Here is a 25,083-nt window from a genome sequence, read left to right as displayed (position 1 = left end):
ATGGGACAGTACATCCAGACAGATTCAATAATCTTGAAATAATATATGCATCTTGAAATATCACAAAGTCTAATGATTATTGGTTAATGAGTGATTTTAAGATGGATTTAGTATAATGAGTCAGTAATTGAATCATCATTAGACTGTGATATTTCAAGATGCAATACTCAGTCAAATTTGTCAAAAATTTAAATGTAAATGTTTAAAAATTCAACACACAAAATATTAATCTTAACTAGAGTTGAAAAAATGGTTTGAGTTGTGCTTTTTTTGCGTGACGCGGCTGGATTTTTTAAAATAACACTGTAAAGGCCCTTAATATACCATTTAAAAAAGTAGTTTTGCCCGGAAGAGTCAAATGTGGTGGTACAGAAGGGGAAATAGTGGTGGCTCATGGCTGCCGGAAGAGAAAAAAGCTAATATGTGATACAGAAGGGGAAATAGTGGTGGTTCATGGCTGCCGGAAGAGAAAAAGCTAATATGTCATACAGAAGGGGAAATAGTGGTGGCTCATGGCTACCAGAAGAGAAAAAGCTAATATGTGATACAGAAGGGGAAATAGTGGTGGTTCATGGCTGCCGGAAGAGAAAAAGCTAATATGTGATACAGAAGGGGAAATAGTGGTGGTTCATGGCTGCCGGAAGAGAAAAAGCTAATATGTGATACAGAAGGGGAAATAGTGGTGGCTCATGGCTACCAGAAGAGAAAAAAGCTAATATGTGATACAGAAGGGGAAATAGTGGTGGTTCATGGCTGCCGGAAGAGAAAAAGCTAATATGTGGTACAGAAGGGGAAATAGTGGTGGCTCATGGCTGCAGGAAGAGAAAAAAGCTAATATGGGGTACGGAAGGGGAAATAGTAGTGGCTCATGGCCACCTGCCTTCCCACGCTCGTTCGCGGTGGGTTTAAGGAAAATTTTATTGACTTCTTCTTGGGGAGGGGGGCATTGTTTCAACTTCATTGATTTTAATAATTTTTCACTATATATATATCTGCTGATCTTTAAACCTCACACTAATTTCTCGATTAATATTCAGCTGATCTTGGTTTTCTGGTTAAAAACTGATCATCTTGATTAATTATCAGCTAATTATCGGCTTATCTCGGCTCATCGATTTTTAATGCCTTCTTTCTGGTAAAAAAAAATACTTTTTATACTTAGGACTTTATTTCAATCAAAGATGAGAACACATACAATAGTAATTTAAAGTCTGATGTACAAATGTACATTGTATGTACAATTAACACTGTACATCGTACAATAATTATAAATGGGAAAAATCACGATTTCAGAAATCTTAAGTACAAAAATTTGGTCAAAAACAAAATATTTAATTGTTGTTATTTGTAAATAGGCAAAGCACCTGTAAATGTAAAAGTTATATAAAATAAGAATGAGCAAAGACACAAGTGATAAAAATCAATTTTTGGCAGAAAAATACTGATCATCAATATTTTTCGTATAATATTTAACAGTATTCAAAATACATATAATTTACCATATTGATTTTGGTTACTTCTAACAAGGTTACGAAGATAATAAGTTAAATTTCGTTCTTAAAATTCCGGTAATAGTGTATAAATTTAGAGAACTTAAAAATTGCGTTTGTCCCTTGTAAAATGGAACAGGTGAAAGCAGAAAATAATTATTTTTGCGTAAATAAGCGTAGTACACAAGTTTCCATTTTACAAGTTCATCAAAGAAATTATATCGTTTTATTTTGATTTTGCATCTTTTTTTAAAGCTCACGCACCAATGCACACATCGATTTTTTATTATCTCCCGTCTTTTTCCTTAACAATTCTTATATTATTATTCTCTTTTTATTCTTCTGCTTCTTTGGCCTCTTCTACTTCTTCAACTTCTGCCCCTGCTTCCTCAGCAAGAATATAAAACCTGAAATATATATCAATTTGTAGAATTATACTTTTTACAATCATAGTTTGTAAAAATGTAAGGTTTTCACCCGGAAAATCCCCCCCCCCCAATTTTTTATTGTTAAGATATTCACAAATAAATTCCCCTGTTTTGACTTTTGGCACTTACTTGCTAGCAAGCTTTCCCTTCATATCCTCCATAGCAGCTTCAGCAGCTTCAGAATACATTTCAGCTGCTGCTCCCGGGTCCCTGAATATTTATAGTTCATTTAGACATAGCAGCTTTAGAATACAGTTCAGCTGCTGCTCCAGGGTCCCTGAATATTGGTTAATAGTTCTTTTAGATTTAGCAGCTTTAGAATTTAGTTCAGCTGCAGATCCTGGATCCCTGAATATTGTTTTTGATTTAGATTCAGCGTTTTCAGCTGCTTTTGAGTTCAGCTGCTTAAATTAAAAACTTCAAGCTGCAGTATGAAACTTGCGAATAGTTCATTTAGATTTAGCAGCTTCAGAACACAGTCAGCTGCTACTCCTAGATCCCTGAATATCATTTAATTATTAATTTAGATTCAGCAGCCTCAGAATTTAGTTCAGCTGCAGCTCCTGGATCCCTGAATATTGTTTTTCAGCGTATTCAGCTCCTTTTGAGTTCGGCTGCTTCAATTGAAAGCTCAAGCTGCAGTATGGTATTATTAGTTTGCTTAGAACAATATTCAAGGATATCGTTGCTAATTTATCGCGAACCCCATATCCTTGACAACATTTATATCAGCAAACCATGTCAAATTAGACTGTCAGCGTGTCCTCCTTCAACTCCCCATACATGAAATGAATAGCACTTAGTCATGTCTGGAGAAAGGTCTTATAGCTGGTAGACAGTATGGTTCTATTTTTGTTCTGATTTTGGTACTTTCACCAGATTTTATATGGCATTATATAAACCAGTTGATAATTAAGGATAAGATTCGTTTAAAGGGAGTGTTCGCGAAAAATGAAAGGGGGTATAGGCTTAATGCGATAAAAAAGCGCTTTTGATCGCTACTAATCTTACTTCTATCTGTTGCGTCTATAAGGAGAAAATTGTTAAAAACGACTAATACCGAAGAACGTAGTGTCCTTACAAATTCAGAAAGATGCAACATTCAACTCGGATCGTAAACAAATCAATTTAATATCAAACAAATCATTGAAATATTAAAATCTTTCGACATCGATTATTTTTCGACGCATTCGAATATAGTTAATGTTTCATAATATTTGTTATTTGTTTATATGCAATGCATTTAAAACGACGTTTTTTTCCGCTAGGTGTCTCTGCCACGTGAAATCATTCAAACCATCGAGAGCAGAGACACCTGGCGGCCAACTATTTCGGCGTTTTAAGTGCATAACAAATAAAAAATATTATGAAATATTAACTATACAGAAATGCATCGAAAAATAATCGATGACTGTAGGTTGTAATATCTGAATGATTTGTTTGAAATTAAATGGATTTTTTTACGATCCGAGTCATGTGTTGCAACTTTCTCAATTTGTATGGACGTTACGTTCTTCAGTATAAGTCGTTTTTAACAATTTTCTCCTTACAGACGCAACAGATAGAAGTAAGATTAGTGGCGATCAAAAGCGCTTTTTTATCGCATTAAGCTTATACCCCCTTTCATTTTTCGCGAACACTCCCTTTAAAGAAGAAACTAAACTACTACAAAATGTCCCAAAAGTTAAGTTAATATTAAGATGTTATACCTCTCTACTCCTTCCGCCCCTTTCAGGAGGAGCTCCGCCAATCTAGCCTGGATTAGATAAGGTTGCTCCGCCCCATTATTCAGTGCAACTTTAAACCATTTAACTGCCTCCGCCGCACTTGCCTAAAATAAATAATTAAGGTCGATTCCTGAATTTTCTTTTGATTTGAGAAGATTTAAAGGGTTTTACAATTTCCATAATGCTAACAGGACTGTTTTTTTTTAATGATAATTTAATATACCATTATTAGTACTTAAAGAAACTTTATATGCTTTCCCGATGCAGTACATCCCCTTTTTCGATGCAGTAGATTCCCTTTCCCGATGCAGTACATCCCCATTTCCCGATGCAGTACATCCCCTTTCCCGATGCGGTACATCCCCTTTCTCGGTGCAGTACATCCCCTTTCTCGGTGCAGTACATCCCCTTTCTTTGAAAATCTTGCAAATTCACAAGATTTCAGTCAATAAATCATAAAAGCATAAAACTTCCCCCCCAAAAAAAGAAGGAAATACACAAAAATTATCACAGTAAAAAAGAGAATAAAAGTTTACCTGTCTATCGGAGCCTAGGTTTAGCCCTGAATCATATGCTTTAGCCAGGTATAAAGCTGACCCAGGGTCTCCCATCCTAGCAGCCTGGGTCATATAATCCAAACCAATATCTTGAATCTGAACAATATATACTTGCTCAAAAAAAAATGTAGACAGTAAACGTAATTTTATGTGAACGGTTAGAGTTACATGAAATGTCCGATTCAGAACGGTACCCTTTAAACTTTAATCTGAGCAATTAGAAAGATATTATCGCATTTAAACCTACTAAAAACCTATGTCGACCACCGTGGCCGATTGAGTCTATTAATTAAGGCAAGTCTAACGAGTCAAATTTTTAAAAATAATCTATATAATGTTATAATAAAGCTCTTCAGCTAGTAAATAATAATTATCTACAACTACTTTACAGGGAAGTTAAGAGAATTTTACTTTACCACGGGTTCCCGAGACCTAATTTTCGAGGGCACCTGTGGTTAAGTCGAATGTTTGATTTCCCGAAAAAGTTTTTCGTCTTTTGGGATGAAAATGCGCGAATTTCCTCCCGAAAACTTCACAGAACGGGTGGTTATTTTACATAACTGTCCCAAGGGACGTTAAGTAACCTAACCTCCCTCTGTTAAAGTAATCATAGGTCAATAATGTTGGTCAAAAGACGGTAATAAAATTTATACAAACCTCTCCTTCAACATATTCTGATAGATCCACAGAGTCCAGACCCGACAGAATATCATTAGGGAGTCCAGTATACAGCTGGGATACAGCTATAACAGCTGAATATACAGATATTAGATATAGTACAGTATACAGCTGGGATACAGCTATAACAGCTGATTATAAAGATATTAGATATAGTCCAGTATACAGCTGGGATACAGCTATAACAGCTGAATATACAGATATTAGATATAGTCCAGTATACAACTGAGATACAGCTATAACAGCTTAATATATAGATATTAGATATAGTCCAGTATACAACTGGGATACAGCTATAACAGCTGAATATACAGATATTAGATATAGTCCAGTATACAGCTATAACAGCTTAATATATAGATATTAGATATAGTCCAGTATACAACTGGGATACAGCTATAACAGCTGAATATACAGATATTAGATATAGTCCAGTATACAGCTGGGATACAGCTATAGCAGCTGAATATATAGATATTACATAAAGTCCAGTATACAACTGGGATACAGCTGTAACCATTGAATATACATATATTAGGGAGTCCAGTATACAGCTGGGATACAAATATAACGTCTGAATATACAGATATTAGGGAGTCCAGTAAACAGCTGGGATACAGCTATAACAGCTGAATATACAGATATTAGATACAGTCCAGCTGGGATATAAATACAACAGCTGAATATACAGGTTTCAATAACATATAAATAAATGTAACTGAATGAAGGAATAATGAAATAATTGACGAATGAATCCAAAATAACGCATAAAATACTTAAATTAAATAAAGTTTCATAGTGAAGACTTTAGAAGAGGAAAAATGCATGTTTCTTTATATGAATCACTACAGAGCTGAACACTTTAGAATGGTGGATATCGAGGTTATTGCTTGATATCCCCTCTTTCTAAATATCGAGACTAACCTAATTTTGTACTTGTATCCTGAAAAGTGTATAAAATTCAACCAATCATAGTCGCGTATTTGAAGCCGATAAATTTAAATTTAAAACGCGCCATTTAAGATTATATACAGAAACGGGAGGGACGCTCTAATTTAGAAAAACCGGTTTTTGATTTTTCTCCGCTATATTAAAAAAAGAACGGTTTAAGAAGAAAATCAAAAGTGTGTCCATTGGACACTTAGATTCAGTAATCGGGATTAGGGATATTTCATTCTAAAGTTTTCAGCTCTGATAAAGTTAGAACAATGAGAAAGATAATTAAATAAACGGAATGAATTATGTATACCTGCCATATTCCCGCAATCAGCAGATGCTTTAAGATGAAAGATTGCTGACTGTACATCTAATTCCGCTTCATCAAACCTTCAATATTCATAAATATCAAATAGATTATCAAGTGGCAATGTGTACACTCTCAGTTTAGCTGTATCTACGTATCTACGTCATAAGTGTCAATTAAGTGTTATGTGTCTGACAAAATTATAAATTATAGTGATAATTTTAGACTAAAGTGCTATCTGTTAGTGAAATCAATGCAATTTTATGTGTTCTTTATTTTCTGTTTTTACATTTTTTCATTTAAAGTTCCCTTGACTAAATACAGGGGTTGAAACTGATATTGTAAATAACCATATAACAATTTGGTTAAGCCTTTTCTGGATAAGAAATTAATCAAGGTAATAGTTTTATGGTGGGGGGGGGGATAATAGAAATTTTCGAATGAGGTTGACGGGGGTGGGGGGGATTTAAGAATTTAAATCTCCTACCTGCCGGACTCATGATACTTGGCCAGATCCAGATGGATTTGTCCAAGAATAGATTCAGCTCCTTCTATCTTCTCCTGGTTCATTTCAGCACTATAATATGGGAACAAATATAAGCCTGAATATATTGAAGCCTCATTAAACCCGCTACAAAATGAGAAATTCTTTTCAGAACAATGGTTATTGGTTATCATGACAAACAGTGCAAACATTTTCTACTTTAATTTAACAGTCAATATTTTGATTTAGTTTAATTTAACATTTAACATTAATTAACAAAAATTCGTTATACGTGGCAAATAACATGTTAAATATTTCTACCTAACACAGCTGGGCCTAGATTGTTGATCAAAATTGGCTCTAAGTCTATCTCCGTGGGCTCCATCCCACTCCTTTAAAATAAAAAAATCAAGAAAAATAATTTACATTAAAATCTTAAAATTTAATATCGAAGAGCTGCAGAGCCACTCTAATTATTAAAAAAATTGAACAAGTATGCAGTTTTGCTACTAATTTATCCAAACATATTTAAGCATTAGAAAATTTTTAAAAATCAATAAATCAAATCGTTAATCTATGTTGTGAATAAAAAAGGAAAAAAAAAATATTCAATCAAAAGCTTAATATTACCTCTAAACATTCGGTGATCATTCTTTGCCTGCGTCTGGGCAAAACAACCCCACTATCTGCAAAATATTTAAACACCTCTTTTTAATACAGAACTATTATTTCATTATCAAGAACTAAAATGACAACCATTTTGAATTAAAATTTACCGGTGGATGTTTCTGTATCCCCCAGCTGTTGAACACGTGGCAAACGCGGGAAATGGTGAAAGTTCACTTGACGCTCCTAAAGTAACATTCAAATTCTTTATTGATAGATAGATATAGATATATATTTCGGTGAATGATAACAAATTAAAAAAAAACTATTGGAAACTTCAAAACAATTCATTAATCAGGACCTATCTGGTCGATAAGGGTTGTTATAAATGATAGGCCCTAAACAAAAACAAATTTGAAAAATTATAAAATCATGACGGAAAAAAAGCAAAGGAAAGATAGGCTAGGAGAAAATAAGAAAATAAGAAAATGAGTGGTGATATCTGTATATCACATAAAAGGGGTGAGGATTGGAAGCAGTGCTTAGGATCTGGATCCGGATCCGTTGGATCCGCAAGATTTTGGCTTTCTAGATCAGGATCCAAGGGGTAAAATATCAACCAAAAACTACAAAAAAAAACTTTTTTACTCCTAAAACCCAACTCTGAACTTTTGAAAAAAAGAGATTGTAAAAATTTCCTCATTTCTGAATAGTTCATCAAGATTTAGGATGAAAAAAGCGAAAAAAAATAAAACAAAAAATTTGAAAATTATTTTTTGTTAAAAAAATTCAGTAAATCTTAAAGAAATGACCTGGATCCGGATCCATTTTTTTCAGTGCGGATCCAGGATCTGGATCCGGATCCGCAGCAAAATTAAATGGATCCTAAGCACTGATTGGAAGAGCATTCAACAAAGCTCTGTATAGAAGAAAGTGTACATGTTGTCTTAGGAATTTTAGAAGAGATAGGATAATAGATTAAAAGTGATGAAAAATGAGTGAAATGTATTATTATACCTTGACTTCACTGATGTCACTCTCCGCGTTATCCTCATACTCCTACAATAAAATTTCAGTTAAATTTTATTAAACTTATATATGTTTCCAAGAAACGATTGTTTTAAAAAGATTTTAGAGCAAATATGTTTGTTTAACAAATGGTTGTATTATATTTTTATCAAAAAAAATAATGTACAGGGTGAGTCAAAAAAGGGAGATTAGCGGCGCCTGGTGCAATAGTGTACCTTTTTTGTGCAACTCTTCTGTATGGTGTTTTTTTATAATTTTTTGAAAATTTTTAATTTTTGTTTGGTACTCTAATGGCCCAATAAAAAATCCTCAACCTTTTTTTCTCTCAAAATCAAAAGTTTATGTGTATATAAATTATTTTTATCGAAATCTAGAATCTTATTAAGATTGAATCACAGAAAATTGGCAAACTTGTAATAAGAAAATTAGCAATTTTTAAGGAAAAGTTATTTGTATTCTCTAGTTCTTTTCTCTAAGTATTGAAAAACAACTTTTCTTAAAAACGATTTTAAAAAAAAATTGTTTCATCTTCTTCAGTCTCCATATTTACAAGATAATTACCTCATCTTCTTCAGTCTCCATATTGAAGTGAACAGAGTTACCCTCGCACTAAAATATTCGTTAAAGGTAATAAAATCAGACTAAATAAATGATTTCATGATGTGCTTGTTGGAAAAAACAGTGTTGTCAATAATTCTTGACAACAACATTTGATAATTTGAGAATTAATGCTTTTTACATTTAGGTCATTCGAGGTCGTAAGAGGTCATTAGAATGTTAAACACTGTATTTGTTGCTACTACTGTATTCCCTGGGTTCCAAGCTTTCGTTTGATGTGCATAAAGCCATAGTTAAAACATTTTCATTTTTGGAGGTCATTTAGGTCATTAGAGGTCAGCAGAACGTCAAACACTGGATTCGTTGCTGCAACTGTATTCCTGGGGTTAGTAGCTTTCGTTTGATATGCATTAGGCCATAGTTGAAATATTTTCTATTTGTGGAGGTCATTAGAGGTCATCAGAGGTCATTAAAGTTCAATTTTATTTTATTTTAGCAATTTCGAACCCTAATAAGACGTGCACCCAAAAAATTGGAAGATTAAACCAAAAATGAAGGCAGGCCCTTCCCCCCCTACATCAAACATGCCANTTTTTTTTTTTTTTTTTTTTTTTTTTCTTGAGTAATAGCTTTGTTGTCGACTAAACAGTTTTAAAGATTAACCATGTGCAATAAAAATAAAAATAAAATATGCAACAAAATTTTATTTCTAACATTTCATTAAAAAATTACATTGTTGCATTCATCAGCTAAAACGATAATAAAAAAATACAAACTTGAATTGTCCACGTTCTGTAAGAATAGAAATAGAATGTTTGCACTGACAGTGACTAACCTCTGAATGGTTCCTTGATGAATTATGGCTGAAGTCTGAGAGTAAAGAAATGGATCTAAATAAAGGTATTGTTCGATTCCAATCTTTCTTTAAATTTAGAATTAAAAATCAATTAAAGAAAATAACCAAGATTTTGAATTTCGGGAGGTTTAAACTTTTATATTTCAAACAGAATTATTCTTTACGGAATCAGTTAATCAGTTAGTTTTCAAATGTACGGCTGAACAGAGGCCAATGTAAAAACAAAATGCGAGTGAGCTTTAATTTTTTGATTAAACACTATAATCTTTAAAATAAAGTTATCTCATTAAAAAATTTCCGATCTCAACGTGCTTTATAAACATTTAACAATTTTGACTAAATAATTGACTGCTTGAATGAATAAGAACTAGGTTAGTTTCATTGACCTGCCAAGACTCTGCCGATCATGATCGATGAACCCACAAGATCCAGATCTCTCACGGAAAAATCTATGATCAAATTAAATAAATTTGTTTATCAAACAATACTTTGAATTTTGTTGCTTTGCTAAAAGATTTACTTCAGGCAGTATTCATTATGCTTTTAGTTGGCACTGAAGTTACTTTATCTGATATTAATGAAAGAAAAAAAACTTACTTTCTGAAATCAGTTTTCTCAAAGTTCGAAGGAGACTCACAAATCATTACATCCTCCAGACGAACATGGGTCTCACTACAAAATTTGGTAAAATAAGAAAATGGTTAAACTCTAAGAATAATTAAAAAAACTCTTTTAAAATACACTATCAAGGATACCAGCTGAGATATTAATTATCTCTTTACTTGAAATATATATACCTGGATACACTATCAGGGATACCAGCTGAGATATTAATTATCTCTTTGCTTGAAATATCAAACTGTGTTAATCCAAGGCTCTCACAGATACTGTTGCACTAAAAACTTTCAAATTAAATTCAATTCGAATACTTGAGCTTCGAGAACATGAACAACCATTTTAATTTTGAACAAATTGTTCAACTTATTTATCAAAAGGAAGATATCGTCGTCTTATAAGGATTGTAAGCGTAATTTCAAGTGATTCTCCATGCAAATATGCCAATGCCTGGTTCACAACGGTACCCTTAAATACCTTCAAGGGTGTCGGACTAATTCTCAAAAATCGACAAAAACGCTTTGTTTGCAAGATATCAATATTCACTCTCTAGAATTGGCTAAAATTACTTTTTTCTTTGAATTTTTTTGGAAACAAATTTTTAAGTAAAAAAATCGGTAACGTCAAGTTACACAATAAATTAGCTGCGTTGACTGTTGATTTCAATGTGTACTCAGAGTGCACCACATTTTACAAGGATTCAAGTTCAGAGTGTACTCAGAGTACACCACATTTTACAAGGATTCAAGTTCAGAGTGTACTCAAGAGTACACCGCATTTTACAAGGAAGTACAATGTGTTCTCAAAGTACACCACATTTGACAAGGATTCAAGTTCAGTGTGTACTCAGAGTACACCACATTTTACAAGGATTCAAGTGGTTTCAAAGATATTTTCAGAAAGAGCACTCTTTACTCGATGATCAGTCAAATGTTTCAAGGGTACTATAGTAAATCGGACATGGCCCTCTTTGCATGGCGAGTCACTTAAAATTCGCAAGTCTCTTTAACTATCTGAGAATAAGAGTTAACCTCCGACAATATTTCCAATATGTCTCGCGGACTCTTTTTTTTTTTAGAGAAATTCTATATTTAGATCATTTCTGAACTAGTTTTATAAAGACAAAAATTTAAAAATTTTTTAAAATCGGCAGTCACATCAGAGAATAAATAATGAAGGAGGGTTGGAATGGGGGGGGGTCTATATTTTACCTTGTGAGAATGAAAGAAGAGCGCCATCCCTCTGGTTCCTAGATTACCATCTCCGTACTGATCTCCTTGTGCAGTATGGATCTGTGGATCAGTATACAGATCACCTACACCCTGCACCAGTATTATTCATTTCAAAAGATTTTAATTAAACAATAATAACCAATATCAATGTAACAACAAGTTTAAATGAACTTTCATCAAGTCATTTTTGATTGGTATGAATATAAAAAACATTTATATAAATGTAGATTAGATTTAGTGAAGTTATGAAAGAAAAATATATTTCCATGTTTTTTACGAAAACGGTGTTTTTAAGCAATCACATTTTACAAATTACTATTCCATAAAAAATGGTTGACCGTTATCAACAGACACATAATACTAAAAATGTTTCAATAGATTTAATTATTCACACACTTAATGGGAGTGTTCGCGAAAAATAAAAGGGGTAAATGCTTAATGCGATAAAAAGGCGCTTTTGATCGCTACTAATCTTACCTCTATCTGTTGCGTCTATAAGGAGAAAATTGATAATGACGTCTCATACCGAAGAGCGTAGCGCCCATACAAATTGAGGAAGTTGGAACATACGACTTAGACCGTAAAAAGATCAAATTAATATCAAACAAATCATTCAGATATTACAACCTATAGTCATCGATTATCTTTCGCCTTATTTGTATATATTTGATATTTCATACTAGTTTTGATTTTGTTTTTTAAAATAATATTTAGTCTACAACTTGTTTTCGAACATTCCTGGAAAATATGAAAATGTCGTCTTCATTACCAAAAATCCTCGAAACAGGAATAAATGTTTTTATAAGTAACTCTCAGATCATAATAATTAAAACATATTATGAAAAATCAACTATATACAAATGTGGCGAAAGATAATCGACGACTTTAGGTTGTAATATCTGAATGATTTGTTTGAGATTAAATTGATTTTTTACGGTCTAAGTCGTATGTTGCAATTTTCTCAATTTGTATGGACGCCATGTTATTTGGTATGAGACGTCTTTAACAATTTTCTCCTTATAGACGCAACAGATAGAAGTAAGATTAGTAGCATTCAAAAGCGCTTTTTTATCGCATTAAGCTCATACCCCCTTTCATTTTTCGCGAACACTCCCCTTAAGCTTTCTGGCTCAGGCCTCGTTCTTTCAAAAAAATCTTTCTTTGGGCAAAAACCCGATGAAAATGTTTCTTAAAGTTATGATAATTCTGATCATCAGAAACATCTTTGAGTTGTAATATAGCCCTTGTTTTGTTTCTAAACTCAAAATTTTTACTAATTTTTTATTCTACAGAGAGAGAGCCTGTTCTACGCAGACAACGCGTGAACGAAACACACATAAATCTTTAAAAGACGACATCTAGTTTCCGTCCTATCTGTTATTTTAATTAATCTATGGTCTATACATACTGATGCAAGGTTAAAGGAAAGTTTCTTCAGAAGTATACGCATCTTTTGTATTGCATGCAGTGTACTGTCCTTGGGCGGTAATGTGAACAGAAGACGGATGTCGAATCCTGACATGGGATCCATCTTTCATATACAAAATTAATGAAATATTCTGGTCATAGGAAAATATTGTAAATTATTAAAATCTAATGCTTTTAACCTCTCGGATACTAAACGAACACTGCATGCAACTATTCTTGTTTACAAATTCCGCCCAGAGAGAACTGGTTTCAATATATACGCAGAGTATACGCAACTGCAATAAACTTTCCTTGCATTATAACATTGTACTGATGTTTCTTTAGGTAAAATCAGGTGGTTCGTTTTTGATAATATTTCTTTCAGGGTCGCAAAGTTTACATAGTTTATGAACAGGAGAACTGTATTTTAAATAGTTTATTTGAAATATTTATCTTTCTTCCAGTACGCCAAATTTTGACCCTGACAGAAGTAATGTGCAAACAACGATCCAAACCGAACCAAAACGATGCCAAAACGAAGGTGTCGTAACGATCGTTTTCGGATCGTTTTGAACTCTTTAATTTTTTAGGTTGAAGATTTTGCTATTTAAGGTTAACAATATGAATCAAGTTTTGAAATCTTTGAAGTTTTTACATTTTTTCTGGAAACAATCCAACACGATCAACAACATTAGCTGCACATCAACAACATCAGCCAACACGATCAACAACATTACCTGTACATCAACAACATCAGCCAACACGATCAACAACATCACCTGTACATCAACAGCCATCAGCCAACACGATCAACAACATTACCCGTACATCAACAACCATCAGCCAACACGATCAACAACATTACCTCTACATCAACAACCATCAGCCAACACGATCAACAACATTACCTGTACATCAACAACCATCAGCTGATGGCCAGATCTCTCAAAGGTAAAATGACTGAAGGCCTGAAATAAAAATGTTATTACTAACGCGTAAAATAGGCCTTCTTGTTAATTGGTGAAAGTGCTTAGGATCCATTTCCTTTTGATGTGGATCCGGATCCTGGGTACGCCTTGGTATAAAAATGGATTCGGATCCAGGTCCTGTGCATTTACTAATTTCTTAGTCAAATGAAAAATTTTCAACAATTTTTTCTTTATCCTAATTTTTATGCTAAAACTCAGTGAACCTTTTAGAGATTAGGAAGCTGTTATTAATCTCTCAGTGAACCTTTTAGAGATTAGGAAGCTGTTATTAATCTCTCATTAATTAACAATTTTAATTTGTGTTTTGAGACCAACATTTTTGGTTTTGGTTGATATTTTGGCGGACCCGGATCCAGGAGCCAAAATACTGATTTATATATTAGTAAGGACAGTAGTTTTAATTTAATTCAAGGGACCTTTATCTGATGACTCGAGTAACGATGGGAAAGATGGCGTCAAAGGATTTCTTAAAAAGAGATAAATGCGAACATTTCTTCCTTCGTCTCATTTGCATAGATCCTGAGACCATCAGAACCCTCTTTATATTAATTGTTCAAACAAAGGTTTAAAGGATACCTTTGGGAATGTGGCTCTGCAAATCAGAGGTCATTTTAAAAAACGTCGAGAATCCTTTAAAACCTTTGATATGATCTAATCTTTACCTGAGGTGTTTGTCTACAGTTCCCCCCGACCGCATCCACGAAACCGCTGTTCGAGTTGTACTTCACGTACTCTCCCTCTACAATTGTACAGCTACTAATCACGTCTTAGTATTTTTCGGAATTTCCATAATTTCAGAAAAATTAGAAAATTTGTAAAGTGAATAATGAAACTGAGAAAGACTTCAACCGAAGATATCTAACAGAATTCTTAGTCTTAGTCACTTTTAATGAGAAAATACAAACAAGATTGATTAAATATCGTCTTCCTTTTCCAAAGTTTTATGGATGTTACTTTAATTTGATCTTTTCTCTGTAAAAATATATTTTCTGAAAAAGAGAATACTTTCGGAGTTAATTATAAAGTCAATTGTTTAAGGTAATCTATATAATAGAAAAAGAAATTCGGATATATATATGTTGCGTATAGCCGGCCAAACGGCTGGACTGATTGAGCTGAAATGTGGACACTCATGGGTGGCCCCGTGTTTTTTTTTCTTTCCCATTTTTTCAAATTTTTTTTCCTTTTTATTTTTCCACTCGCAACACCGGAGCCTTCAGCTAGTTCATAAAAACAAGTGTACAACGTAGAATTTGAAAAGCATACCTATGTAATGTTCGACATGGAAAAGAGGTCTCCCGGGTCGGTCCGGGAGCTCAATGACCGCCATCATAAATATATCAACCTAAACAGTACAGTACAGTACAATATGGTACAGTACAGTAAAGTACAGTACAGTATAGTACGGTACTGTACAATGCAGTTTAAAAAATAGAAATTTTTATACTTCAACATAAATGGTAAAGTATTGGTAGCTACTATTTTCTGTACATAACATGCAATTTCGATTACAGTATCATAGAAAGTGCGTACAGTATTCACAATATAACCCAATATAACCCAATCAGATTGCAAAGATATAAGGATTCGAGGACTTAAAATTTAACATTTTACATAACCATCAAAACATGTTTTTAAAACGATATTTATTTTGAAATTTCACTTGAAAGGTTTCTGCAATCTGCGACATTAATCTAGAAATCCTTCTTTAAATATTCTAATCTGGGGCTATAAATATGTTCTCAACGAAACCATGGTTTAATTTTACGGCATCCATTTCATAGTCATACAGATCATAGTTGCGCAAAGAAATGCACAACGATTTCTAAACCTAAATGTTGAACAAAAAATGCTTTATATATTACTTTGTAATACAAAAATGTTAAAACCAATGTTTTAATTAAATAATGTGTAATGTGTTTATTAGTACATATTGATTGATTGAATCTTAACCCGATATTTTAATTAAATAATTTGTAACGTGTTGACTAGTATATATTGATTGATTGAATCTTAAACCAATATTTCAATTAAATAATGTGTAATGTGTTTGCTAGTACATATTGATTGATTGAATCTTAAACCGATATTTTAATTAAATAATGTGTAATGTGTTTATTGTTAGTACATATTGATTGATTGAATCTTAACCCGATATTTTAATTAAATAATTTGTAATGTGTTTACTAGTACATATTGATTGATTGAATCTTAAACCGATATTTTAATATAATAATGTGTAATGTGTTTATTAGTATATATTGATTGATTGATTGATTTTACCTTTTTCGGCGGATTATGTCGATTGAATTCTTCCCCCCAAAGTTTAGCATCCATTTGTAGTTGAACATCCTGGAGTTAATAAGAATTTAACATTTAAAGGGAAAAATGCACTAAGGGAGAAGAAAAAAATAGATTTTTATTTTTCTTTATTATAAAAAAGTTATGTACCTGAAAGTAGTTTTCCCGTACATCATCGTACATGTACCGCTTAGCTACATAATTGTTAGAATCCCTGAAAAGTAAACATTTGTACAATGGTGTACTCTTTGAGAATATAAAAATCTAAAACTCAAAATTATGCAAAACATTTATTCAAAATTTAATTTTAATCCAATTTCAATCAAACGAAAAAACAAACAGAGATTACAGCTGTAAATATTTTTAGATAAAGTAAATAAAAATACCTCAACCAATCGTTGCTGTGGGAAAAGTTTGAAAGTTTCTTCATCCTGATTAATAAAGGTTTTAATATCTAATTTTTAATAAAGTTTATTTTCATTAAAAATGATTCTTTCTTGTTACAAATATGTTTTTTTTAAGGTTATTTAGATTTAACTTAGATTTTCTGTTTAAACAATCTTTTGTTATAAAAAATATTCCTTTTCGGTTTTCATCGTTTTTAAATTCCATTTGATAATCCTACCTAAAGCACTCTCGCATTGCTCCGTGAGCGAATGGTATTTTATCAATCTTGAGCACGCACTCATCTTTTAACCACTCCTGGGTCACTGGATTGTACCTGACACAACACATTTCAGTACAGTACAAACCAATTGTCAATATAGTCCCGTCCGGTCCGGTCAGGTCAGGTCCAGTATTTTCAATAGTCCCGTCCCGTCCGGTCCGGTCCAGTCCAGTCCAGTCCAGTCCAGTCCAGTCCAGTCCAGTCCAGTCCAGTCCAGTCCAGTCCAGTCCAGTCCAGTCCAGNGGGATCCGTTAATAATAATAAAAACTGATCTTTATAAAGAGATATTATATTAAGAAATTTATTAAATTAACCCCAATTTCAAACTTTAAATTCTCTAATCCACAAAAAAAACAAGATATATTCCATGATCGAATAAAAAAAATACCTGTGTCTAATCCCCTTTTCAGATCGAAGTGAGTCCAATCCAAACTTCTCCCAAGGATCGCCACGATCCTTGATCAGGCGCAGTGCACGCCGCCAGTTTCTCTGACCCCGGCTACAACGAAATATAGTTTTAAAATCTATCAACAAATGTCAGTATAAGCAACCCCATAATTTATAAAATGTGGTCGGCTACCTTTTTTTTCCTAAATCTGGTGTAGCAAATAAAGAATGATTTCATCAAAAAAAAATGTTAAATAATCAATTCAATATGTATTTAACATAAAATTTAAAGACGACATGGATTACCTTTCCGACTTTTTCTTCAGCCTATCCTTAGCTGCAGTTGTGAAGAAGCGTCCTCGCTCCGTAGGAGAATAATGAAAGTCGTCTTCTCCTTCCCCGCTACTGCTTAAAACCAATTTTAGATTAAATTTCTACAATACGTCAATTAAGGATAAGGTCCCGTCACCAATTTGACCAGAAAACACTCGAACAATAAGTACCGAGACATGAAAGTCAAAATCTTGCAGGACATTGCAATTTCTAATTTACTAATAAAAGGTAAAATAAAATTTTCTCCCGGGTTGTAAACTTGTACTGCAAAATAAGTGTGAAAAATTACTCCCGAAAGAACTTATTATTTTCGGCTGAAAAACTCAAATCAATGGATGGGATGTGCCAGATATAAAAAGATTCCATAGTTTTACACAAAAAAAAAACAATATTTTAATTTGTAGTTTGTGATAAAAGTCGAATAATACTTTCAACATTCTCTGAAGATCTATACGTACATAACAATCGAAGATCAACAAGTTTCAAAACTATAAAAGAAAACCCAACACCAAATAAAAATCAAGGTACGTACAATATAGTAACAGAAAAAGATTATCAAAAGAAAAAGAAAACACGTTAAAAGGGTTTAAGGTAAAGAAAGTATTAAGAAGAGGTTAACAAGAATAGAAAAGGATTAAAAACTAGAAAAAGGGACCACAGAAAAAATAAAAAGTGAAACACGTAGCTTAAAACAGAAATATCTTTGTCTTAAAAGAAAAAAGAAAGTAAGCGAGCTTGTCAAAAAAATCTAAAAGTCTACGGCACCAACATTCAAATGTAAAAATTTATCATAACAACTTATTTGTAATTGAAAAATTCTACTATTTGAAACTATTATAATTGAAATGTCACGGGAACATTTTCACAGTTACAAGAACATCCTTGGGGACATTTTTAATTAAAAAACATAATTTATATTCTCTATTTGCTGGTTGTTTGAGAGTCTATCTTAAAAAATTCTTTACATTTCATTTCCAATTTAAAAATATTATAAATTACTATTAAATCCAAAAAAATAAGACATCAAGGGGCTTAAAACTCATAAACACACACAAAAGTTCCTTTTCACTCGTCATGTTTCTACCTTATAAAAAGTTTCCCATTCCCTGCTTTACAACTGAATAAGATAAAAATTTTCAGATTTTAAGAATTTCACATTAAAGTAAAATAAAATAAAAATACCTTTAAAAAACATAAATATGAAAAATTACAAAGTTACATGTTAACAGAAAATTTACAACAAATTGGATATGTTTTCAGTGGTTTATAGTTTGATTTAGAATTTCCAGGATCTAGGGAGATAACAGAATAAAAAAAATAATTTTAATAATTTTTTTCTTCCAGAAGACACATTTAGAGGAAAAACCAAAAAACGCTTTACATTCCTAATATTCTGGAGAGCAGNGGGGGGGGATTTAATGAAATAGGAAATGACTAAACAACAATGATTTTATTACCTCTGATATCCACTATTGAAAATTATATCCTCTAAACCAAGGGGCTGAACATCTAAATCTGAAGAACTGCTGCATTCACTCTCAGTCCGAATCCGAGAAAAACTTCTAAAAATTATCAAAGATTAAACATTTATCTCAGAAATAATTTGGAAAATATCGTCGATATTCTCAAGCTTGAATTCTGAGAATTTCCGCTATTGTCTCTGAAGCAGAAATGCGCAATTCACTGTACTGATAAACCAAAAAAGAAAATAATCAAATTTCAAAGAGAACATGATGGATATTTCATACTTTTTTAGCAAGAAAATTAAAACCTTTTTATAGACACACAATGTTTAATCCCTTACCTTGACATTGGAAATGGTGGGGAGAGATCCATAATTTTATCCTCCTCTTCCTTTTCATAATCATTAACAACATCAGGAGCATTCTTGGAACCATTCTTAGATTTTACATCAGGGCTGTTGAAGTTCACATCAGGATTATTCGAGGGTTTCGGACCGTTTTTGATCTTGCGATCGTCTGGATCACTCAGAGGACTAGATGAGCGATCTTTTGCGTGATCAGTTTCACATGTTTCATCATCAGTTGATCCTTTCCCTAAGATTAAAGAAACATTGAATTAAAAAATGTTAAAACAAATATTTTACAAAAAATATAATTTCTTAGGGAAATATCGTTATTAATCAATCTAAGACTAATAAATGATGAGAAATATTACGTTGTTTGTTGAATGAAAAGTGATCAATTCGGTTAATTTCTATCCTTTTTCTAAGGTGCATGAATCCGAATGTCATTTTTAAATAGAAGCAACGCTTGCAAATTATCAATTTTAAGATAAAAAACCTAGGATATCATGGGTTTAAAGGATACCGATGGACAATAACAGTACCTTTGATTATATAAACGGTAAAAAAATTATTGGGATCAAAATATGTAAAATGCATTATTAGAATATTCGATTTTGTAGCAAAAATAAATAATATTAATAAAATATTTACTTAAAACCCTGCCTCCGCAGCTGGACGAGGATTCCTCGTCATCTTCCTCGGAAATTTGCTCGCAAAATGTCGGCATCCTTTAACAAATAAAAATTAACTTTAAAACAATTTTTTTATTAAAAAGCGCTCTACTGTAAGAATTAATNGCTAATCAAACAATAATTGTCATTAAACGTGATATTTCTCACGTATAATATTAGGTGATTGTTTCAGATAAGAAAGCTGAAATTGAAATAATCTGATTTGTAAATAAATTATTTGAATTCTAAAAAATTCGCAACTTTTTTTAAAGTGAAATTCGCAAATTATACTCTTGCTGCTCCCACAAAGATAAGAGTGAAAGCATTGACCTAAATTACAAAGACAACATTTTATTTTTGGCTTAAGTTTACAATTTTAGGATTGAACAGGGCTATATATAATATATCATATATTTATATTTTATCAAAAAGTTCAAAATACTATAAAATAAAAACCGTACACTTGTAAAAATAGTGAATAAATTGAAATCTTAACAAATATTTAAAAAAAATATATAAGTGAGGCCTTTTTATTTTAAAATTCTTATGTTTTATAATGGTATCAATCTTTTAAATCGAATAGATTTATTTGTTAAAGCGCAATATCTGGCACAAGTGATTCAAATAATGCTATTTCAGACAGCTGAAGAAATGTATGCATGGCAACTAAGCACTATATGCGTAGTAGGACCTACAAGTGCATGACTAAGTCTAAGAAACATGACACCTGAACCAATACCGGATAAAGGAGTTAATATCTTTTTTTATGCATTTTTTTCATAGAGGCCAGATATTAATGAAGTGCTGAAACGAATCTTTATATATTTTGTTCAAAATGGTTAAATCGATGGTATCCAGGAAAAAAATGCCTTGAAAATGTCTTTTTTATACAAATTTTGGAAACCCGCCAATGAAAACGGGAAAAGTGCGAAATTTAGTATAGGTATTATTTTTTAATGTACAACAGGTTTGTAGATAGACCAAGAAAAAAAAGTTACAATTCTACAACCAGAAAGATTTTAATAGGGGAAATTTTCAGAACTCAGAAGAGGGGAGATTAACTAAAGGCTCGTTCATTATAATTCTGTACTCCGCAGTATAGAATGTTTTTAAAAATGTTAAAATATACGGACTAAATAAGAAAAATCTGTGACAATTGTCAGTAACATTTTTTTAAATTATCATATTATTCTATTATAAAAATTCCTATTCATTTGAAGACATATGGTTGTTAAAACAAACCTAGTAAACAGGATGGAAAAATTACAAATGTATTATTTATCACATAGAAAAACAAGTATATTCCGAAAATAANGGGGATTTACATATTTTTAGCGGAAAGGAAGTTATTTGAACCATTAAACTATCACTATATACAGGGTGTCCCAATAAACATGGGAATTGAATGACGACTTCTACATCGTCTCTGTTCCAAGCGGGATTATTTCGTAAATATGATTTTGTAGTATCACAGTTAAAACATTTAACACCGAAAAGTACTAGTCACGGGACTTCCAAAATGTGGTCTTATCATTTTTACACCTTCACTTTTGATGGAAATATTAGGGTTCAGATTTCAGTTATTTAAAAATTGACAAAATTGTTAAAATGTTTAATATCTTTTTTATAATTTAAAAGGCACAAAGAAGGTAGACCACATTTTAGAAAGCTCATTAAACGTTTAATCTTTTCTGATGCACTTCATTCAATTTTTCAATTATCGGAAATCGAAGACGACATTCAAGTCCTGGGACACCCTGTACAATACATACAGGGTTAACCACCAAGGATGGGATTTCATAAGACGAGTGTTCGGAATAGTTTGGTGACGTCCTCCTAGCTAACCACTGTACATACACCTCCTAGCTAACCACTGTACATACATGTATGTTTTATAGGTATGTTTGTTTGATGCGAAGGCCAATAAGAAATTCACACATAATAGAGTACTTATCCTTTTACAGTAGTAAGATAGGTTAAAACAATTAAAAAAATAGTAATAGCATTTTATTTTTACCAATAGATCAAAGTAAATCGTTAGTGCCCCCCCTGTGTGTGGAGGGGTGGGGGAGGGGGGTTAAAAAACGTACGTTACAATTTGTTCTTTTGACTACGTTATATCTTTCTAGGGCTTCCAGATGATGTTTTACTTTCTTAAGAATTTTCAATCAACACAAACACTTAGAAAGTTTTGGTTTTGAAAACTAATTTATTTGTGATAATATGAATGTGTGTGTGGGGGGGGGAGTATTTTAAAGCGTTCTTTTTTATTCTTTCGCAACATATTCCCGAAAATTTGGTTTTGTCTTATACCATTCACACCCTCGGAGCCTTGAAAAACCTGGAACTTCCAAAGATTTCACTGATCCAGATGGGGGCTGAGCTCAGAGCCCAATAGCCCTCCCCCTCCCCCTCTGTATGCGCGGCTCTGTTTTTTTTTCTGTTTTGCACTAGGTTTTTTTTGGGTCCGTCCTAGTATACTATTTTTGGACCCCACCCCTGGATAGGAATTAGATTAGAAAAGCAGTTTCTTTATAATCAATCTGTGTAGTGTGTACATGATATTCTTGAAGGTTAAGGATTTTTAAATGCATTAATTTTAAACCTGTTTTCTGGTGATAGATGACTGCAATAACACAATCTTTTGAGTTATTTCTACTGTAAGTTTATATTTCAACGATTGCCTTTCAATTTCACTTTCTGCACCTAAATACTGTTGGTTCTGTTCACTGTGTGACCTATGTTGGTGTATGTGTTATTCTGGTAATTTTTCTCTATTTGGAGTCCAAAGCACAGTGCCGGCCTAGGGGGGGGGAGGAAATAGAACATTTTGTAGATTAAAATTTTTGAATTTAAAACTTTTAGACTTTATTTTTGAATATTCATCTAAGTAAAAGTATTTTTAAAAAAAAATCCTGTTCATCACCCCCCTCCCTCTCTCTCTCTCTTTCACAAATGCATGGATCTGCTGCATGACAACAGTAATACAGTTTAAGAAAATAATAATTTGCGACGCAATAACTGCATTTTGAAAACCACTGGTTTTTGTCAGAGTACATAAATTCATTAACAACAATATCGAAATAATATGAGTTAAAATTTTGTCTTTAAATAATGTTGGTGCGAAAAATCTAATTTAAATTTTGATTTCAAATGGCTGTGACAGTAAAAACCAAAATGACCGGTGAATATTTAAAAAAAATGTAAAATATGATTTATAAGAATATAATATACGCATTAGTATTTTGCTTAACTGTTTTAACCCTCTGGTGCCTGGGTTGGGCGGACCGAGCTGTCATGAATCAGCTGTAGAGAGAACTGAGAAGTTCACGGAACTCTGTGGAAAATCACGTTGGCGAATTACGCAGTAGAGACCCGGCCCGGCCCCGTGAAAGCGGACAGAAATCAGGAAGCGGGATTTAATAATGTATGTTTAGCGGACATTGCTCTAAAAAACTTTCAAATTGTCATATTTTCTCTTTACAAATACCTATTCATAATAGTGATTCATGCGTAGTTGAAAATCTCTGTTTTGAATGTTATATTGTGATATTGTCCGGGGTCCAGAGCCCGTTCCTTCCATAAACTACATCGGTCGACGACGACAACTTAACGTCTCCTATATTGGTCGTAAAATGTACGGAGAAATATCTATCTATCAGATAGGAATTTAGCATAAAACATCTAGCGGCCAACATATCGTCCCCCAAAGTACGTGAACTACACGACCACTTTCTATGGAGAAAACGGGCTCAGGGTCGAGTCGGAAAGTACATGTGCGGAGTAATTGGGGGCAAATGGGAGCAAATGTGTTAGTGGAATTTTAAAATGTTTTTTAAATTGGGGGCAAATGTGTTAGAGGAATTTAAAATATTTTTTTAATTGGGGACATTTTTTTTTAATTGGGGGCATTTTTTTTTAATTGGGGGCCGGGGCAAATGTGTTAGTGGAATTTGAAAATGTTTTTTTATTTGATGCAATTTTTTTCCCAATTTGGGGCAATTGGGGCAAGGAATTGCAAATGTTTTTTTAATTGAGGGCATTTTTTTTACAATTGGGGGCATTTTTTTAAGTTGGGGGCAAAAAATTATATTCGGATCGAGAAAATCAACTATTTTGGGAATTATATGGACCCCTGCCCTAATTTCAAAACACCCAAGGCCCAATGCAACAAAAACTCCAAGGCTATAAAAAACCTGAGGCAACAAAATGCCCAATGATGTTAAAATACACCCAATTACAAAACGGCCCAAATTGCAAAACGTCCAAATTTGTATGTTGAAAAAGGCAGTAATGTTCCTCACTTTACTTTGGGTTTGGTTAGGTTAAGAAAATTTCTGGGCCGAACGCTGCGGCTACGATGGGCTAGGGGGCTGAGCACTGTGGCTCAAATCCATACCAAAAAATAAAAAAAATATTTTTAAATTGTTCACCTCCGATACAGCACATTTAGCATCCTCAATGATTACCATTACACAGATTATCGTACAGGCAACTACTGTGGTTACCAAGGCACCAACTGCTATTGGCCTGGAAAATATGAATTCATATTATGACTATTTTGGGTACCGACCACTGTGATTTATAGGTCCAACGCTCTTAAGCAAAAATCGATGAGAATTTTGCCAATTACTTTTTAAAAACAGAATTAGAAAAGCATAAGTGAGTTGGAGCGGCAAAATCTACGGCCAGACTGTTTATAAGCAGACTGAATCTATGTGCGGTGGACATTAGTTAAGCTGTAAAAAAAGTATTTTTATAATCATTATTCTAAAAACATTCCAAAATACGCAGTTTTATGATTTCCTAATGCTTTATAGTGTTCCAGAACTCAATAGATTGTTATGCTGAATAGGCAACGGGCTCGGGCAGCCGGAGTACATTTGAAGTTTGTACTGTACCTAGCGTTATACTTCATATAGGTTGAATTTACTATTACTGAAGGGACAGAGGTGCGTGGAGGCAACTCTTTATTTAGATTTGTTGGTGAACAAATATTTTTATAAATTGCTTAAACA

The 25,083-nt window shown here is 32.8% G+C and overlaps 1 protein-coding gene across 9 annotated transcripts; it reads right to left on the bottom strand.

Annotated features, from left to right (window-relative positions):
• Positions 1–1,684: 1,684 nt before the first annotated feature.
• LOC111703619 (eukaryotic elongation factor 2 kinase) lies at positions 1,685–23,421 on the bottom strand. 9 transcript variants are annotated; one of them, XM_023475610.1, is made up of 31 exons: positions 23,320–23,421; positions 20,058–20,122; positions 19,392–19,644; positions 19,045–19,149; positions 18,672–18,704; positions 17,561–17,662; positions 17,256–17,366; positions 16,826–16,921; positions 16,587–16,631; positions 16,351–16,414; positions 16,183–16,251; positions 15,166–15,244; positions 14,562–14,638; positions 13,819–13,878; positions 11,483–11,593; positions 10,454–10,551; positions 10,254–10,328; positions 10,043–10,105; positions 9,636–9,690; positions 8,804–8,851; positions 8,231–8,272; positions 7,384–7,459; positions 7,238–7,293; positions 6,929–6,999; positions 6,611–6,700; positions 6,130–6,206; positions 4,860–4,954; positions 4,182–4,298; positions 3,628–3,749; positions 2,048–2,128; positions 1,685–1,897 (listed from the first exon to the last, which is right to left on the bottom strand). In XM_023475610.1, exons 2-31 carry the CDS (start codon positions 20,119–20,121, stop codon positions 1,825–1,827), a joined length of 2,508 nt encoding a protein of 835 aa, XP_023331378.1. In that variant the 5' UTR covers position 20,122; positions 23,320–23,421; the 3' UTR covers positions 1,685–1,824. The 9 variants fall into 9 exon arrangements, with proteins under 9 accessions (XP_023331378.1, XP_023331375.1, XP_023331377.1 ...); XM_023475607.1 differs by having other exon boundaries at positions 20,046–20,122; positions 23,320–23,420; XM_023475609.1 differs by lacking the exon at positions 23,320–23,421 and adding an exon at positions 22,671–22,851.
• Between the last annotated feature and the right edge of the window lie 1,662 nt (positions 23,422–25,083).

This window comes from Eurytemora carolleeae, unplaced genomic scaffold, assembly GCF_000591075.1.
Source record: "Eurytemora carolleeae unplaced genomic scaffold, Eaff_2.0 scaffold524, whole genome shotgun sequence".
NCBI classification, from domain to species: domain Eukaryota; kingdom Metazoa; phylum Arthropoda; class Copepoda; order Calanoida; family Temoridae; genus Eurytemora; species Eurytemora carolleeae.
Note: the sequence above shows the minus strand (reverse complement) of the source record. Positions and strands in the feature narration are given on the sequence as shown.